The sequence below is a fragment of the Hypomesus nipponensis genome, chromosome 17 (genome assembly GCF_054491055.1).
Source record: "Hypomesus nipponensis isolate SF chromosome 17, ASM5449105v1, whole genome shotgun sequence".
Taxonomy (NCBI): domain Eukaryota; kingdom Metazoa; phylum Chordata; class Actinopteri; order Osmeriformes; family Osmeridae; genus Hypomesus; species Hypomesus nipponensis.
Window position 1 is genome coordinate 245,771 of NC_140377.1, and position 20,213 is coordinate 265,983.

At 46.1% G+C, this 20,213-nt stretch overlaps 2 protein-coding genes across 2 annotated transcripts; one reads left to right on the forward strand and one right to left on the reverse strand.

The window, feature by feature from the left end:
• The first annotated feature begins 1,714 nt into the window (after positions 1-1,714).
• dhrs7b (dehydrogenase/reductase (SDR family) member 7B) lies at positions 1,715-4,646 on the forward strand. The gene is made up of 7 exons (XM_084678320.1): positions 1,715-1,835; positions 2,364-2,541; positions 2,853-2,971; positions 3,235-3,445; positions 3,839-3,931; positions 4,044-4,196; positions 4,395-4,646. Exons 2-7 carry the CDS (start codon positions 2,394-2,396, stop codon positions 4,598-4,600), a joined length of 930 nt encoding a protein of 309 aa, XP_084534446.1. The 5' UTR covers positions 1,715-1,835; positions 2,364-2,393; the 3' UTR covers positions 4,601-4,646.
• Positions 3,512-19,897, reverse strand: cramp1 (cramped chromatin regulator 1). The gene is given in 22 exon segments (XM_084678315.1): positions 3,512-6,850; positions 7,304-7,446; positions 9,247-9,347; positions 9,349-9,412; positions 9,520-9,784; positions 9,912-10,171; positions 10,459-10,566; positions 11,298-11,379; positions 11,465-11,533; positions 11,631-11,797; positions 12,214-12,385; positions 12,902-13,840; positions 14,344-14,425; positions 15,155-15,278; positions 15,490-15,575; positions 15,744-15,792; positions 16,650-16,733; positions 16,902-17,055; positions 17,288-17,373; positions 17,376-17,486; positions 18,653-19,023; positions 19,404-19,897. Coding segments are annotated over 22 exon segments (3,687 nt in total). The 5' UTR covers positions 19,454-19,897; the 3' UTR covers positions 3,512-6,730.
• Positions 19,898-20,213: the final 316 nt, after the last annotated feature.

Below are 20,213 nucleotides of genomic sequence, written 5' to 3' on the forward strand. Positions count from 1 at the left end.
TCATTGTTGAAAATCCATGTTTTACTTTTAGATTTTGAGCCAAACATGAGCACCATGCTTTTCTCAGCTATTCACTACCATGTTATTAACACTTTACTGTACTTGAGCTTTACCAGATACATAGATTCGTTCTAATTTAATATGGCAGAGACTTTTGCCATTGAGTAATACTTGGATATAATATAAATGTAATGCAAATGTAATAAGTAATATGCTCCCCACAACTGAAGTGACATGGGGAAACACCTGTGATTTGCCAAATTCTACCTACTAAAAGAGAGTCAATCAGTGGACACAACAAAAGCTTGCCTCCTCAAATATCTGAATCAGACGACGTCCAGGGGACCGAGAAAGGTGGTAAATGCTGATCATATTAGCAAATACAATCAATTGTAGCATGTTGAATGTGTAGCATCTAGTTGACTCAGAAACAAGGCTCATTGACTGAGGTTTAGTAGTTTGCATCCCAAGTGAAAGTTTTTCATTCCGACCCTAATTCAGCACTCCTCATTCTAATAATTACCTGATTGACAAGCCTAATCATGTTTGTTACAACTGGGATTGGAGTGATAGCCTACAGGAAGGTAGGTCTCTCTGAGCAGGATTGGACAGATCTCTCTGAGCAGGATTGGAAAGGAACCTTCCATAAAGCACTAAAGCTTCTATCTGTTATTGTTCTCATGGTTCTATACAATTACTTGGAAAACATAACTATTGAAACAATTGATATTCTTTCCTACACATCTACATATGTTGTATATTGACAAAGTAAATATAAAAACATTTGCTGATTTATAGAAAATGTGCTGAGTACATCTACAGTCCAGTAGTCATGTTTAGGACATGACATGCTCCTTATGTCTGAGGCAGCAAACCAGAAGAAACCATTCCACTACTTCTACTACTGCAACTGTGTTAGATATGAATCACTAACTCACTATATCAGTGGTTTCTCCAGGCAGACTTACCCATAGGACTTGCTTTTTTTGATGCTGGTTAGCAACCTGAGACCATTGATGAATTTGTTATTTGGCCAAGTAAGCATGCTATACTGTCCTGGTACTGCAGGTAGTAAGCATGCTATACTGTCCTGGTATAGTAGGTAGTAAGCATGGTATACTGTCCTGGTATAGCAGGTAGTAAGCATGGTATACTGTCCTGGTATAGCAGGTAGTAAGCATGGTATACTGTCCTGGTATAGCAGGTAGTAAGCATGGTATACTGTCCTGGTATAGCAGGTAGTAAGCATGCTATACTGTCCTGGTAGACCTCTGCTCTAAGAGGGTCCTAGTAATGTGGTTTTTACTCTTCAGGTATTTTGGATCACATGATGATGAATCAAGATTGGTTGTATATATTCATCTTAACATTCTTTACCTTCAAAAAAAAAGTAAAAATGTTTTATTTTTGACAGAGTAAGGCTTGACAGGAGACATTGTACATAACATCTGACAAACACCAATTTACTTCCCTTTATGTATCTCTGCCGTTGGTGTGTGTGATAATTTGGCAACTGTACAGCGCGTTTGGTGCACTGTGATGTCCCGACTCCCGCTCTATATAGATAGTCCATTTACTTAAGTATATTTGTGAATACTAAATTATGTATCACTACTTAATATACCACCAAAACAAAGGTGATAACATGAGAAAGCGATGATATCATAATTACACTAGTGAAACCTTTATTTTGAAAGGTATTCTCGTTTTCTACCTTCGAACGACAGTACCTTTATTTTGGAAGTCACTCAGCGGCGCTGGCTGGTTCTCTTCCGGTAGTGTGGATTTCTCCTACTGCTGTTTACCATTAACAGCAGCATTTTTGGAAGAAACAGGCAAGTTGTGTTATCATCACAGATATGCAGATGTTCTATACATATGTGAGGTTGTCTCTTGCTGTGGTCAAGAGGTCACGCAGCGGGCCTTTGACAATACACATTTAGATCAGGGAATGTGCTCTGTTGAACCTTTGGAAAAGAGCAAGATGCAGAGAATAGTACAAGCAATGAGTTGTGGCGCATCACCTGTGTGCTGTTTCTCCTGTGCATTACGTCGTGGAATGTGTACCGTTTAAGGGCATGTTTTGGTGGTTACTATATCTGTATGTTCCAGCTCATGTATACAATGGCCTTCTGAGAGACACGTTTCTCACACATGCTATCTGTCATGGACTGATGGCATTATCCAACGTCTTTGCTAATAAAACCGAGTCCTTCGGCTTGCCTGATCTCATCCTTACAATCTCGGTATTGGTAGCCTACCTACCAGCCTATCTGCTGCTATTTATTTAATTTGTGGAGTGTGTCCGTTTTATATTACGAAGAACTTTCCCGTGTTTGAAACCCAGCCCTTGTTCTCTCCAGGCGTGCTGAGTTGAGGAGGGGTCTGCTGTCATGGAGCATGTGATGAGGAGTGCGGTACCTCTTGTTCTGGGTAGCCTGGGGCTCCTGCTGCTCTGCCGGGTGCTGCGGAGGCTCAGGGCAGCCTCTGTGCAGGGGCTGGTGGTGGTCATCACTGGAGCCAGCTCCGGCTTGGGCAGAGGTGGGAACTGGGAATTAAGTCAAATGAAAGAGATTCTCCTTAAAACATTTTGCACAAGTAGCATCCTCATACATAAATAACAACATCATGTTCACCATACATTAATGTCATTAGTAAATATCTGATATTAAAATGTACATACACATGCTTGCACATCAAGTGAGGGTCAAATATATTGATGGAGGAAACAACACATGTTTACTGCTGTTTAGATGTACCTCTGCATTGTGATATCTGATCAACTTGTAGTTGATGAGTTGGAGGATGCATGTTGTACCCCTGATGAGCATGAATGGATGTTGGTTCTGTAGAGTGTGCGGAGGTATTCCATGTTGCCGGTGCGCGGCTCATTTTGTGTGGGCGAGATGAAGCAAGGCTGCAGAAGGTGGTCCAGGAGCTCACAGCAAAAGCAGCAGACAGCCCAAGACAGGTAACCTTAACTCACCCAGGACAGGTAACCTTAATTCTCCAAGCATTCTGAGAGTACATAACTTGACTTTGATCCGTTGTGTAGATTAAAGTGCTGGTCATAAATAGTCTGACAGTGATGCAATTTGTGTGTTCTCCAGCCCAGTGGAATTGAAATTGAACAGCAACTATGAGTCAGAGGCATTTTGAACCTTGGTAGTAAGTGTTGAAGCTAAATGTTGTGGTCATTCTCAATCTTACCACCATCTTGAAATCTGTGACCAGACCTACCCCCCCAGAACGGTGACATTTAACCTTTCCAGTGCGGAGGCGGTTTCCAGGGCAGGGGAGGAGATCCTAAAGTGCTATGATAAAGTTGATATCTTAATCAACAACGCTGGCATTAGTTACCGAGGTAACATTCTGGAGACAGACATTTCCATCCAGCGGGATGTCATGGAGACTAATTACTTTGGGCCCATTGCCTTAACTCAAGGTCAGTGTTAGGGGAATTCATGCGAGTATGGAGCGTTCTGTTAAGAAATCAGACAGATTACATGTCTGTGAATAATTTATGAACATTTTAATACAATAATTAACAATCAGTCAGTGCAGCACTCCACATATTTAGACCGCTGCTGTTTCGTGTTTAAATAAATGTGCTATTTCTTAGCTTATCACCAGTCTCTCATTTGTATCTATATATTTTTTTATGATAATGTTGAATTATTTTCATCTTTTTATAATGAATCACCTACCCATTTCTAAAGTTTAACAATATTTTGTTTATTCATCTTTAGATATTGGTGCTATTTGTGTGACTATTCAGCATTGAATCTTCAAAAAACATTCTCTCCCTCCCACCACCCCACCCCTTAATTATGTAAAGCCCTCTTGCCCTCAATGGTTTGTCAGCACAGTGGACACATTGTTGTCATCAGCAGTATCCAGGGAAAAATTGCAATTCCTTACAGGTCTGCATGTAAGTTTGAAAAATCTGTCTTGACAGGCATCGTATTTGTTGGTAAATGTAGGTTTGCACTGTACCATGCTAAACAAAAACAGGGCTTGTTCATCATGTCCTGTTTGAGCAGATGCTACCTCCAAGCACGCCACCCAGGCCTACTTTGACTGTCTGAGAGCAGAGGTGGACTGTCATAACGTCCAGGTGACAGTAATCAGCCCTGGCTACATCCGAACCAACCTGTCTGTCAACGCTGTCACCGGGGACGGCTCCAAATATGGGGGTGAGACAATATGAGACAATGACATGTTTAAATACAAGTACAATAAGGGATTATGTAAGGGATAATGCCCGACGAGGTGTCCAATATCATCTGTATTATTTATTACAGTACAATAAGGGATTATTAGAAAATAATTGAAAGAGATGACACAGTGTCATATTGTTCAATGTCTTCTACCTTTTAATACTTTGGTTCCAGTTCTGGACAAGACCACAGCAATGGGCCGGGACCCAAGAGACGTGGCCCAGGTGGTTCTGAAGGCTGTTTGTCACAAGACTAAAGAGGTCCTGTTGGCTGGAGCACTGCCCACTCTGGCTGTCTACCTTCGTACCATGTGGCCATCTCTCTTTTTCAAACTTATGGCTTCTCGTGCTGGAAAGGAACGCAAATGCAAAGAGAATTGAGAGAAAAAGAAGCTGTAAAAAAATAAAGAGGACTTAAGGAAATTACCATGTTGGCTGCACATCCATCGATTGATTTTTGCCTATATTGTGTTAGGCCAGAAAACCCCACAGGGCTTGGTGGATAGACACTACATACAGGGCCAGATAAGCATTGAGCTCAATAACCACATACAGGGCCAGATAAGCATTGAGCTCAATAACCACATACAGGCCAGATAAGCATTGAGCTCAATAACCATGTTAATAAATATACATTTTGTCAATCAAGTTTAAGATAAAAGCAGGTAGCCTATAGTCCATTATTGCTCCTAAAAGTTGATAAAATATGATAATTTTCACTACTTTAACAGTAATTGTGGTGGTTTGGTTCATATCATTGTAATATACCTAATATTTGTTGTGCACTACAGTACAGAATATTCAAAATTGTGCATATGAAAGGTGTGGAAATGGAAAGGGTATTAATGAAAGGTTTTAGTAGAAGATGAATCTACAGATCTACATATATGGATGTCTAACTCATGCATGTTGCTGAAAGCTGGGGTTGTAGGTTCTATATGATCTGTAAAGATGTTCAATAATACACTTGTATGTTCAACACCATTTATACAGCTGAGTAAAAACACCTTACAAATTGTAACAAATCTTAAAACAGCAGTTTTTTCGGTTTTAGATTAAGTTCGACATAACCATCTTGTCCATGACAATAAATACACCCATTAATAATAACTACAGTATTTTACAAAACAGCAGAATACTGATATAAAGAGCGGAAGCCTTGTTCCTATGACAACGCCTACTGCATCCAAGTGTTCAACAATGTTTCACTTGAACCTGTCTTGAGGATTCACTCATATTTCATATAAAAGTTTGTATATGGTCATGGGGAACCACACAATACCCAAGGTTCTGTCATGTGAGTACAAGTTACTGTTCAGTAGAAGATCCAGTGAAATTAGACCTCCTGGGACATTCCTGTGTAGCATAGTAATCTGTAACTTCAGAGTACAATTAACAATGTATTTTGAGTCACATTTAATTATTAAAGATCCATTACTCATATATACTGAGAGAGAATCACCACAGACCTCCTTGTAGGTTGAATAACATCCGTCTCAACAACACCTGGCCATCATGCTTCAATAACATCCTAGAGGCTCAAGAGATTTGACTTTCAATAAACAGATGACCAGTCAACTGTTAGAAAGGAGCTACTCAACATATGGAGACTTTAAAGGAATGAGGTCAAGACTTTTACCAGAGACAATGCCCCCTTTCACAGACTGAAAAACGATTGTAAATAAAATACTAAAAGACCCAATGAAATAATTGCAGCTGCACTCCATGCGTCAGACGGTTCTCCAATATGGAGATGGCCAACTGAAGTGTAGGATTAGGCTCTATGCTGTTTTCATCACAATTAGAGTCTTTCTAATATAATATTACAACTTTCTTCCATGACATCCCTCTATCCTACATAAACCCAGACTCAGAGCCTCACTGCTGCAGGTGTCCATGCCCAGCCTTTGTCAGCACACTAACCCATAGGCTATTCTTGTACATTGACATCTTGTGTCACATGGTAACTACATCAAAACCAAGAACTCCTCCATTAGGTATAAACATGCTGGATGACCCTGACCACCAGAGCAGAACTCCTCACATCTGCGGCAGGACCAAGAGAGCCCTCTCCTGATTTGGCTTCATTTTGGAGTTGCAGTATATTTACACTTTTCAAGAGTGAAGGAGTGCCCAGGAGAGACAGACCCTGTCTGGATGTGGCATGGAGTTCTCTTTCTTTATGAGGTTGTTTTGTAAACATACTCACTTAGTGTTTTTAAGGCTCATTCAGTGGGCTTAACAGCTGCAAAGCATCAAGGGAAAACTAAGTAGAACCAACCAGAAATTGTTGGGACCAGTCCAAAGACACTCTATAGAGCAGGTTCTCCACATTCCCCTATACAGAGCAGGTACTAGGTGTGGGTTAGAGCAGGTATTATTGCACTTTCATCACCTGTACTAGGTGTGGGTTAGGGGTTCATCTTTCTGCCACCAATAGGGTGGCAATCAGACTATCATTTTATTGGAGTGATTCAGTGAGAAGACAATTATTGTCTAACGCCGTTCCAGTCAAACTCCCGGAGGTGGAAGGGGTGACTCTGTGACAGACAGTTCCTGCGCCAGGTCGTTGAATCGAGCGATGTAATCCACGCTGCTCTCGCTCATCATACAGGCCAGCTGGGTGTCCACCTGTGGGAGCAGCCCCAGAGAGGAGGGACACCAGATACAGTTACTCTTTACAACCCCTGACCCTGGTGCCTTCTAGGCTGTCTGACATGACCAGAGAACACTTTGCGTAGATATACATGCCCAAACTTTGACAGACTGACCAACATGATGCACTTCAGTGTGGCAGGACTTAGACAAGACATGGGGTGTTCCAAGACATGGGGTGTTACCGACTAAACGAAAATTGAGCTTAGGAAACTAACAACTACACATTTGCATTCATATTCATAGTGGAGTAAGACTTCTCCTTCAAGTTATGATCTAGTGCCTGGATATGAAGTACAGCAATGTGCTGTTCTTTGAGTCCTTTTAAAGTGGAGGTGTCTAATGGGGGTCTAACATATCACGACAGTCGCCAATATTGTCATGTCAGAACCTTCTGAGGGGAGCTAAGACAGGGTTAGGGCCTCTCACCTCTGCAACGTCTGGCAGCCCGCGGGACTGGAAGGAATCATGGGAGTTGCAGTCCAGAAGGCTGGGGCCCAGGAGAGCTGTACCGCTGGAGGGCCCGGAGCGGGCCAGCGTCCGTCTGCCCTTATCAGGAGACACCAGGCTCGCTGCATGCATCACACGTGTCAACAAATGTGTGTGTGTGTGAGACAGTGTTACTATACATGGCTAGGGATGCAGAGATTAACCAATTTTACTATTAACTGCGATTTAAAACGTCTTGGTTTTATAACGTAAGGGTTAGGGTTAGCCATAACATAAAGGCTCAGCTACACCCAGTGTTTCTGTTCTCACTCAATAAAGGGACATTATGGTTCATCACTGAACAACGGTTGCACTGTGAGGATTATTCAACAACACTGCCGGAGTTTGCAAACAGTTGTGGAGAATTCAGTTTCCCTGTTTCTCCTTCAGCGCGCCTGTGCAAAATCATGACGTTTTCTTCTGTTGCTATCTTGAGCTGATGGTATGTGATTTATCATTGCATGTGTTAGTGTAGGCCTACCTACTTTCCATCAGCATAACATACATTTCTTGTTGTTTGTTAGTTAATTACAGGCTTTAAGGTATAGAATGTATCGTTTTCAAATGGGTTTTATTGCTCAATCTTTAGTCAGACATACATGCTAATTCTAGCTTTCGCCCTGTTTCCACAGTCCCTGTGTGACAGCTAATACGTCTGGTGTAGCCTGATTTACTAAGGTACTCCAATTGGCTACACACACACACACGACAGTGATATATATATATATATATATTTTATATTTCCAGGAAAAATAGGCAAGGTCTAGAATTTACATTTACATTCATTCATTCATTCATTTAGCAGACGCTCTTATCCAGAGCAACTTACAGTAAGTACAGTGAAATTTTCCCTGAGGCAAGTAGGGTGAAGTGCCTTTCCCAAGGACACAATATCATTTGGCACGGCCAGTAATTGAACCAACAACCTTTTGATTAATAGCCCGACTCCCTAACCGCTCAGCCGTCCGACCCCCTTCTGCTGTGACTTTTAATAGACAGAACAGGTTATGGTAACCCTTAGCTATTGCAGTCTTAAGCTTGTATTGCACTCGCTTTTTAGAATCCTTTGTACATTGTCCTTGTACTTAGGCCTACTGTAAGTCGCTCTGGATAAGAGCGTCTGCTAAATGACTAAATGTAACTGCTAGCTACCGGAAGTTGTGAACCTGGTTTACGCAATATGCGGAAGTGACGCGTGCATATCAATTGTGAATTATAACTGAAAAGGCCGAGTTCTTCAGGAGGATTCTATTGTTCGGACGGTTGTTTATATTTTGGTTTATTGTAATTAATATTATTGTGTGTCGTTTTTAACACAACCAAAAGTTTTGTTGCAGGCACAAACACTACGCACTGTAACGATAAGTAGCCTAGTTTTTATTTTTTTTATTTCACCTTTAATACAGCTTATTATTTTTAGGCTACTCATCTCACTTAAGACTTACTCCTTAGAAGAGTACCTAGAAAAGTAGTTTAATTCATTAATATACGGTTACCACTACGTTTTATTTATTTGGTACTGTATTATTTGGTAAGAAGGATTTCGATTTTGAAAGGCAGCAACTGTTAACAAAAGCCATCAAAGAAATGTTGTACAATAAATCCTCTAATTTAAGAATGTTATTGTGATTTTACACATCCTTAAAAATGTTTAATCAATCAATGCAATAATTAATCGATAATCGTTAAACCGTGATTATTCCTCAGACTATAATTGTACCATCCAAATCTATAATTTGTTGCATCCCTATACATGACAGTTGTCAGTAATATTCAGCAGCTTTACAAACACAAGAGGCAGAGTTGTTGATGGAGCTCTAGTGTCAAATCAAATGCAATGAATGTTTTCTGTGTGCATGTGTGTGTGCGTGCATGTAACTCACACAGGAGGCAGCCCAAAGAGGAATCTGTGGAGTCGTTGGGGTACCACTGGGGGTCATGGCAGGGTGAAGGGCTCCAGCCCCTGGAGGGGCTGACGCAGGGGGGAGGGCAGCAGCTTGGAGCTCTCACTGCCGTTCAGCTTGGCTGGGCAGAGCGAGGCCTCGTCACCTGGGAGAGGCACCAGGTATGAGGAGGTGTCAGATACATACACAGGGAGAACAGAGTGGAACACTTCCTGTAGGAGAAAACCAGGGTTGGGATGGAATCTCAGTCACCATAGTGGGCTGAGTTGATGGCCAGCTCGATGATGGAGTCACTGATGTGTGTCTGGGTCTCTCCAGGGGCCAGAGCCTCTTCAGGGGGGCCTGGGAGGGAGATGTCCAGGAGGGAGGCAACACTGGGCGGGGAGAGGAGAGAGTCTCCTCCGCATGGACCTCCAGGAGACGGGCCGGTCTGGAGAGATGCATGATGGGAAGCCTTGTTTAGCTGCTCAGTGATGTGGGGAGGAAGGTGACTCCCAGGGGACCTGGTGCTCATGTTCTATGGAGGCCAAGATGGACCTTTAGAAGCCAACTACATAACTACATGTAAATCATCCCTAACTTGTAGAGGGACATTCTGTTAAAGAAACACTCAAATAGAAACAGTTGTGTCTCTCAGAACTCACCCCAGTTCCGCCCTCCTGTAGAAACTGTGTTTGTGGCCCAACATGAGCAGCTGGCTCTGGGGCCAGGTGGCTGCAGGGGCCCCCAGCCTCCAGCTCTGTGCAGGTGCCCCCAGCCTCCAGCTCTGTGCAGGGGCCCCCAGCCTCCAGCTCTGTGCAGGTGCCCCCAGCCTCCAGCTCTGTGCAGGGGCCCCCAGCCCCCAGCTCTGTGCAGGGGCTGCCTGGGATGATTCCTGCTGACTTGGCAGCCAGACCTATTGCACCTGAAAAAGTTAAGCCATGTTTTAGTATGTACATAATGTACTTGCAATCTTTACAACTGAACAGTAAAAATCTGTAGTTTTCATTTTAATAGTGGATTTGCTTCTGTTTATTAACGTATAAATAAATGTAACGTGCATGCACATTCAAGAAAATAACATTCTCGTTTTTCTTTTCTGACGAATATATTTCACACAAAACCCCAAAAGAAGAAATTTAAAGAAATCATTTAACCACCAATTTCATTAATTAATATTCGTATTCTCATAGAGAAACGTAGAAAACATACTGGAAAGCTTCGAGGAAGTCACAGGACCAGACATAATCGAAGACTTGGTGAGGGGGGGGCGGGAGCAAGTGGGCAGCCGGGTTTGGATTGGCCGGAAGGAGCCAGTTCCTGAGGGAGGAGAAAGGAAGTAGGGAGGAAAAATACTCAGGTGAGATTTGCTGGGTTAGGGTGTGGGAGGTGGGGTGTGGGCTGTGGGAGGTGGGGTGCGGGAGGTGGGGTGCGGGAGGTGGGGTGCGGGAGGTGGGGTGCGGTAGGTGGGGTGCGGGGGGTGGGGTGCGGTAGGTGGGGTGCGGTAGGTGGGGTGCGGTGCGGGGTGCGGGGGGTGGGGTGTGCGGGAGGTGGGGTGCGGGAGGTGGGGTGCGGGAGGTGGGGTGCGGGAGGTGGGGTGCGGAAGTGGGGTGCGGAGGTGGGGTGCGGGAGGTGGGGTGCGGGAGGTGGGGTGCGGTGCGGGGTGCGGTGCGGTGTGCGGGAGGTGGGGTGCGGGAGGTGGGGTGCGGGAGGTGGGGTGCGGGAGGTGGGGTGCGGGAGGTGGGGTGCGGTGCGGGGTGCGGGGGGTGGGGTGTGCGGGAGGTGGGGTGCGGGAGGTGGGGTGCGGGAGGTGGGGTGCGGGAGGTGGGGGGTGGGAGGTGGGGTGCGGGGGGTGGGGTGCGGGGGGTGGGGTGCGGGGGGTGGGGTGCGGGAGGTGGGGTGCGGGGGGTGGGGTGCGGGAGGTGGGGTGCGGGAGGTGGGCTGCGGGAGGTGGGCTGCGGGAGGTGGGCTGCGGGAGGTGGGCTGTGGGAGGTGGGCTGTGGGGAGTGGGAGGTGGGGGGTGGGAGGTGGGGGGTGGGCTGGGGGAGTACCTGTGGCGGCTGAGTTGGAGAGGATGGAGAAGGAGCACACATGCTGAGGGGCGTCTCCTGTGGTGCGTGGCAGCAGAGTCCGCTGGGCCGCAGGAGAGACAGAGACTAACTAAGTTCATGTTAACAATCCATGTCTAAAGGGCCATCAAGTGAAGCGTTAGAGTTACCTGCACAACGAGGGGCTTCCGAAGCTGTCGGCTCCGGAACTTCCTCTGCTTTGACAGGAAAATGTCAGACTGCATCCATAATACAAAATTGCATATAGAAGAAATGTTAATTGATGAATTCCAAAAAGAGTTTCAAGTGGTACTGTACATTTATAAAAGGCCTTACGCTGATGGAGTCTAGCTGCTGCCGGAAAGCCAACTCTGCCTCCTTGTTTGGGGAGAACATGCGAGAGTGGCGGGAGCTGTTGGGGGGCAGCGTGGTCGGCACAGCAAAGACTCCCCCTTCAGCATCACCGCCCGACACTAGCAGAGACCTGGGCAGGTTCCGCACACCTGCGGGGACAAGGGGAGAGTTCACAGGGCAGGAAGCAGCCCAAGAGGCTTGTGTTGCTTAGCAAAGAGATGCTTCTATTATCCTATGAGTCCTATAATTCCTATGAGTCCTATGATTTTACCCAATATCAAAAAGGTAGTGTACTCTTGTGTTAAATAAAGAACTGTGTTACAGTCTGTTTGAAAACTTGAACTCAAAAGGGTAAAAGGGGTACATTCATGCAAATGATTATGATGCCTACAATCTGCTGTTTCCTACATTGATCAATTGCTTATGTTATGTTGATCAAAATGTATTATATTGGTTCTCTGTTAAATTCTCACCCAACAACAACAACAACAACAACAACAACGTCTCGACATTTATGTAGCCATTTATCATATGACTTTAACCAACATGTTTGTGTGTGTCGTACCTGATGGTCCAGCGCTGGGCAGGAACACCTTCGCCCCACGCAGGGAAGCCTGCTGGCGGCCACAGTTGGGGCTGCGCCCCCCCCCCGCAGGGATCCTCCCTGGGGCACCGGGGGACTGGTCCTCCTGGGGGGGCTTGAGGGGGGATGTGGCGGTGGAGCACAGCTCTGGAGCCTAGGAGAGATCACCACCACAGTAAAGACAACTGGTCGGAGCACACAGTAAAGCCGTTTAACTTTGTTGACCAACTGTAGAAACGATTTGCTGGTTTTCACTTTCGAAAAAGTGTTGAGGTCAATAAAATGAACACCGAACAATTTACAAATGTTAAAGTATTAAGTGTGCAAGTTGAAACCCACTGAGCCCAAGTGAATGAGAAAATAATCAGCTAGATGTTTCAATCAACTTATTACTAATTTTTGTAAGTGTGATATGAAAAGTATAAGCAATGTACTTAGGCAGTACATGGGATCAAATGTAATAGTAAGTATTGTGTAACTGTCATGTAGAAGTTATGTTTTAATACAAAGAAACCAAAGCTTCCAAGAACGACCGGGGCCAAATGTGAGCATGGTAATGAATGTGAACCAAAAGACCACGCATACTAACCTATGGACATGTTTCATTTTTAAAAAGGTCCTATATTTTTTGGTGTTCCTTATTGTTTCTGTCCAACTAAAAGAGACTTACTGGCTTGGGGTTGATCTGGGAGGCTACCAGCCTGAGCAGGCAGTGCAGGACGCGGTGTGTGTTGGCCGGGGGTGCAGGGTGCAGGCTGGAGGGCTGACCCGTGTCCTGCCCTGTGCTGGGGACGGCCGGCTGCCACTCGTACTCCAGCTGCAGTTTCCCTGGCTTGCCCAGCATGAGGTACAGCTCTGCTAGCGTCACAGAGCCACTGGCACTCCAGCCCTCCTCCCGGATCTGCTGTGCTGACCTCCCCCCAGGGGCTGAGGGGGCCTCCCCAGACTCCTCCTTCCCAGGGTGCACTGTGCTTCCTGGCTCCAGCACCGGCTCTTCTGAAGTAAGGTGCGACTCTGGGGAGGTTGTGCTGACCCCTGGGAAGGTCCTGGTGACCCCTGCCATGCACTCCTCTCCGCATTTGTCCGCTGAGCTCCCCTGCATGTTCAAATCCCTCTCACCCTCCTTGGCGACCGGCTCCCGGCACCCTTCCCCGCCCTCTGAGAAGCCCCTCCCCCGGTCCCCACTCCCCCAGCCAGCCTCCTGTCTGCTAGCGAGCGGTCTCTGTGTTGAGGGAGGTGGAGCAGGCGGGGGTCCGGTGCTCTTCTCCTCCGGCCCCGGAGCGGGCGGTGCGTCTGCTGGCGGGGGCGCTGCTGGGGCCACTGCAGCGGCTCCCCGGGCCGTCCTGGCAGGGCCCCTGAGGACCGCTGCTCCATGGATCCCCAGGATCTGCACCCCCGGCAGCTCCTTGGCACCAGGGCGACACCTGCCGCTCTCCTGCCAGTGCACGGTGCAGGAAGCTTTGGAGTGCACGACGCGTGCCACCCCCGGCAGGGGGGCCAGGGGGCTGGTCTGTGCCGGGTAGAGGAACAGCTCCTCCACCTCAGGTTTACACGGAGCAGGAAGGGCCTGCTGGGAGCCAAGAGCTTCACTCTCCTGCAAGCTCTTCAGCTGGGGCAGGTGGGTTAAGGAGAGGGATTTAAAAACCATCAGGGAAAATGGTTTTGGTTGGTTTCAAAAACCAAAGGACAGAGCCCATCAGAATGGGAAGAACAGAATGTTTGTATATTGATAGACATGGGCAGATTACCTTTGCAGCACCACTATGTGTTAGATCTGAACATGAATCATGGAGAATATGTTTATCTACACCAAAGTTTGATGACTTTGGGGTAGAAGCCTGAGAACACTAGTCCGATACATGCAGCAGGTCTTTAGAACCAATACAGCCATACAGTCATGTTCATGGAACTACCACCACGTAAATGCATACATAAAGTGCACTTCCTTTTACCTCAATAAAGAAGTTGTATACGAATCTTTTCATTTTGTACCGAAAGTAGACAAGTCATTAGAAATTAAGGTTGAAACTTTGTACACGTTGTATTCCTGAAGCCCTATTCAACTCCTATAGAATGTGTAACCTTAGTCAGAAGTTTCTGTCTCAAGGATACGATGCGTTGGTCCTGGACGGCCCACTTCTGTTTCAGGAACTCGATGAGGCTGGAGACCTTCCTGTGAAGCTCAACCACCATCCTACGTTATGAAAAGAAACAACACTTACCATGACCTGCTTAACAACGTGTACAGCAGTGAGAAGGGTGAGGACTTCACACGGAGGGATGTGTGAATATCAAACCCTGACAACATGAGGTGAGGTCCAGGGGAGGAACAGCAAGACAACAAGACCCTCAAACAGAACGGTGCACATGGAGGCAGCCTGGCTAACAAGTTAGGACCCAAACAAGGGATGACTGACTTGGAAATACATTTTTCCAACAGCCTCAGAGCGCTGCCTGGCCTCAGAGCGCTGCCTGGCCTCAGAGCGCTGCCTGGCCTCAGAGCGCTGCCTGGCCTCAGAGCGCTGCCTGGCCTCAGAGCGCTGCCTGGCCTCAGAGCGCTGCCTGGCCTCAGAGCGCTGCCTGGCCTCAGAGCGCTGCCTGGCCTCAGAGCGCTGCCTGGCCTCAGAGCGCTGCCTGGCCTCAGAGCGCTGCCTGGCCTCAGAGCGCTGCCTGGCCTCAGAGCGCTGCCTGGCCTCAGAGCGCTGCCTGGCCTCAGAGCGCTGCCTGGCCTCAGAGCGCTGCCTGGCCTCAGAGCGCTGCCTGGCCTCAGAGCGCTGCCTGGCCTCAGAGTGCTGTCTGGGTGCTCTGAGACCTGAGGCGGGGTCAGACCTGAGGCGGGGTCAGACCTGAGGCGGGGTCAGACCTGAGGCGGGAATTGTGGGCAGGGTCAGACCAGAGGCGGGGGTTGTGGGCGGGGTCAGACCTGAGGCGGGGGTTGTGGGCCAGGCTCTGGACACGAGCCCAGGAATGGTTGGTTCGTGGCTGCAGCTCCAGCGCCACCTTCAAGGGCAGTCGCACAGGCTTCTGGTCCTCCTCATCACTCACACCTGGAGGACAGAAAACCACACAGCGCCACATTCAAAAACATGCAATGCAAGACCAGTCATCAACTCACCACTTTTCAGAAACACATGACATGTATAAAACACAGATGGAATTGAGGAATTCATACATTAAAATGGACACCTGACAAACATAGATAGGTGATATTATTATGACAGTGCTCCAGAATGTGGAAGCAGTCCTCTCTGGGCTCACCATCCGGGTCGCAGAGTCTCTTGATGGCTCGACACATGGGAGCTTTTATCCTCAGGTTCCTGCCTTTGGAGCGCACTGTAGTGGCCCTGACCAGACACAGCAGACAATGACTACAACTGACTTGGTAGACATTAGATGCATGCATGTACACAAACACCGCATTACAGATTTACAAAATTCATTATTATTTTGCATCATGCATCAGTTTCTCATTATCCAATTGGTTCCAAATGCAAGGCACTGTCGTCTCTTACCCCTGTTGGATGAGTTCATTCAGCTTTGCTACATTCTTGTCGTCCATTACTGCCATGAATGGGAAACAGACAGCTGCTATTAATAACAAGATTCCAACAACAGACATGCACAATCATTCTCACAGTTTCCCCCATGACTCCAACGTACATAATACTTAATCACTTCCCTTGTGACAAGCACTAGCAGGTGCACAAACAAAGCTAAATTGTAGCCATTATTTCTGTTCAAAATCACAGAACGGATTACAGCAATGCTTTGACAAACTGAGACATGAACACCAACACACATGATGTCAGCTGCAGAACTGGAGGGTGGAATGGTTCTCATGTCAAAAGAACAATAAGACATTTAATTGCACAGGTCTCACTGGGTCAGGCTCAACAGAAGATAAAGTGAGTTCAGTTGAGCAAAGCAGTACATGACAGGGTTTTCTGCAGTAGTTAAGGTGGTAGGGTGGGGTTTGCTGTCAGACCGGGGGTGGGGGCTTGCAGTAGTTAAGGTGGTAGGGTGGGGTTTGCTGTCAGACCGGGGGTGGGGGCTTGCAGTAGTTAAGGTGGTAGGGTGGGGTTTGCTGTCAGACCGGGGGTGGGGGGGCTAGTTTGTGTGATAGACTAATGCGTTCTGCAGAGAAGGGAGACTGGCGTTGGTCACGGTTTGGAATGGAAGGGAGAAAACAGGACAACAGCGGATATGGCTATTAAAAAATGAAATACAAATAAAGTTTTTATTATTTGGACGATGTAGTTAAGGCGGCAGGAGTGCGTTGCTAAAGCATCCACCTTAACTGAAAAGTGCTGCGGGACACCCTGCATGAATAGCTTCTGCAGCTGATATCCAAAACTAAGAAGCTATCGGGACCCCCAGTGCATGCACTGAAACACAAACTGTCATTGTACTTCACTCACATCCTCCAACCTTCTTCCTGAGCTCAGCATAGCAGATGAGCCCATACAGCTCCTGAGAGGACCTCTTGAGCACGCGGGAGTACACTGAGGAGGAGAAGCAGGTTACCACACGGCCCGACTGGCAGGGTTAGGGTTAGGCAGCAAACACTGGCAGCAAACACTGGTGTTCAGCTAGGCTGCTCTGGGAGATCAGGGGAGATTTTCTAAAAAATGTAACTGTTTGATATGGCTCTTCCCTTGTGTAAAACTTACCGTTGGCGAAGTCGATGTGCTTGGAGATCTTGTGCCAGGTGCGGTAGTAGAAGTGGCGGACCTGCTCCTTGTTCTTCACCATGCTGGCTGGCTTCCCTTTCTTCCTATACTTCAGCGCTATGTTGGTCTGGATGGCTTCAAAATCCTTCCCATGCTAAAGGAGGAGAAGATTATTTGCTTTAGGGGCATAAATCAACTCTGACATTTGAAGCCCTTTTCTAACCCTTGAATGACAAGTGTTTACTCTTAAAGCCATGTTTGTGTTATACGTCTCTAGTAAACCAACATCTACAGATAAAATTTAACTACTTTTAAGTGTTTTTCCGACATTACAACAATGCTGTTCATAAGACTGAATGTGACCTACAACTGAAGATGACTTCTACCTCATAGAGACCCTCAAAGAAGCTGTTTTTATCATCTGCGCTCCAGGACTCCCACTGCCGACGAGCCCTCTTCTGAATGCCCCCAGCTCCTCCTTGTCGCTGGGGCCCTGGCTCCTGGAGGCTGCCTTGGCCCCCGCTGGCCCGGACGCTGGGCCAGGCTGGCCGCTAGCCACCTGAGCAGAGGGCCCATTCTCAGACCCTGTTTCAAACAGTGATGACAAGTGAGAAAACATTCTGTTTGTATGTGAATGTGTATGAATTTGACATTGCATGAATACTGCACAAAAAGAATGGTGAATTGACTTTGGAAGATTGAAGTATGACAGACAGCTAGTGATAGAGAGTGAAGTGTGACAGACAGCTAGTGATATAGTAGAGGAGAGTGAAGTGTGACAGACAGCTAGTGATATAGTAGAGGAGAGTGAAGTGTGACAGACAGCTAGTGATACAGTAGAGGAGAGTGAAGTGTGACAGACAGCTAGTGATAGAGGAGAGGAGAGTGAAGTGTGACAGACAGCTAGTGATAGAGGAGAGGAGAGTGAAGTATGACAGACAGCTAGTGATATAGTAGAGGAGAGTGAAGTGTGACAGACAGCTAGTGATAGAGGAGAGTGAAGTATGACAGACAGCTAGTGATAGAGGAGAGGAGAATTTCTGCCAACAGGTGAACCTTCACATCATTTAGAACTGAAGGCTAGCTGGCTTCTTAATTAAAACTCTCAATTAATTTATTACGTTAAATCCCACATTTGACCAATGGTGATTTGCATTTCATAGCAATGTTAAAATTGCATTGGCCAGCATGTAGAGGCAGACTTGCATAGAGTTTAACCATATGAAGATGTCAGTTGTGAAAAATGCCTGGACAACTTGTATTTGCATTCCTGCAAGAAAGCGATGAAACTTTTGTTTGCAACAATGGTCTTGAAGCAGAGCTAACTAATGGAAACAAAACAAAGGAACGTGTGTTTGCATCCCCCCTTTCCCCCTCTGGGAAGAGCATTGTGTTGCATCCTGATATGAAATGCACTATATAAATAAAGTTTGATTTGATGTCATCCCTGATCGTGGTCTTTAGGCCATAGGTCTAGCACTCTGATCAAAATGGACCTGACCATGTCTTACCAAGTCTGACTGAGAATTGAGACCGAATTCAAGCTACAGTTCAATGTGATGTTAACATCAATTTGACGATTCAGTTCTGTCATCAGAGCCGTGGGCACCCCAGTTTGTGGGTCTGGGGTTAACAGATCCGAAGGCCCAGCACCAAAAACTGCGTGTGCTCTCTAGTTACATATGTAGTCCCTGCACCTCTACTAACAATCCACCATTCGCGAAGCAAACAGTACTGCGGTATAGACTTACCTTTCAATTTCGAATGGCCGTGACCATTGATAGTTGTGGCGATGGAATCTTTACGGATCCGTTTGCTCGGAGGTCGAACACTGGATCTCAGAAAATGATGTTGATCGTGGTTTTGAAGAAATGGTACTGACGATGTCTGGGGACGTTGGGTTAAACCAGATCCTGACTGGTTTGGTAAAGGGGTCGGAAGCACCAATGCTAAACTGGTGCTGCCCGTAGTTGATGGATCAAGTATTTCCATTCCGTCTCTCTTTGTACTACTCTCCTCGCTCCCCTGATCACCGCTCTCCTCTTCGTCACAACCTTCATGCTTTCTGAACGAATTATTCACTCCATGGACACCGATGCCGTCCCTCGAGCCCACTGTCATCCTGACAAAATACAAGAGAAGGAACTGTTTGAGTTTTAACAAGAACACAGTACAAAAACAACTTAGAAAGACGACGTTCCCTTTCTCTCAACATGGCCGCCACTGTTTGTTTCAAATCCGCTCTCATCGTCCCAACAAAACATGCAATTTGTCTTGAATGCTAAATGTCTACATTTTAATTCCATAGGATACATTTTCACAACAGAAAATGGACCGACTGTCTTTGTTACTTCAACTTGTATTTCCAGTATAGCTTCTAGTATTGTCAGTGAAATTCAAATGCAAGCGCCCTCAGTTGAGCGCCCTACAGCAACGACAACGACAAATCTTTCGGCGCATTCGACCTCTAATTTAACTGTTTCTTTATTGAGACAACGTTACCCATTTTCATGGTCTTCGGTGGCAGCTGATGTTTTCCTTCTCTTCACCATGGATCCGACGAGTTTAACAAGCAATAATTGATCGAATTACGCATATTAAATGCACGGACGGATCCTTGCTACGACTACACTCCTGCTCCGTCTGAGCTGGCCAAACTCTGCGCAGTTGATTATGTTGTCTGTATCCTGAAATCATACTCATTACATTACGACCAATGGTCAATTAAAAACAGCAATTGTCGTTAATTAAGACTGATATATAATAACGTAATTAAAAGTGACCAGATTCATCTGCAAAGTAAAGAGAATGCTTTACTTGTCTTGGAGTTTGTCACTACGTCATCGTCTACTAAAAGAGCATGTTTACATTTTTACATGACCAACTCATTTTAGAAAAATTATAGCAGGCAGACATTCGCTTTACATCACCTCAATTTGGTTGATGCTATTCTAAAATATACCTTTCCCTCTGGGAAAGTATGTGTTGTACAAAAATAGGGCACGTCTTTCTCATTTTCCAACACAAAGCTAGAGGATAACCAATCCATGAAAATTACCAACACATTTTGGGTAACTGATGAAACTACTGAGCAAGCAGAAACTCGCTTTAAATCACCTAAATTAGGCAAATGTGATTCTTAAATTCCCCAAACCCTCTGGAAAAACATAATGCTGGTAGGCCACTAAAATAAGGCACGTCATTCACATTTTCCAACTGAAAGTTAGAAGGTAACCAAGCCATGAACGAATAAACTCATGCATGTTTTCAAAGCTGTGGTTCATAGACTTGTAACGGAAATAGGTTTGAAGA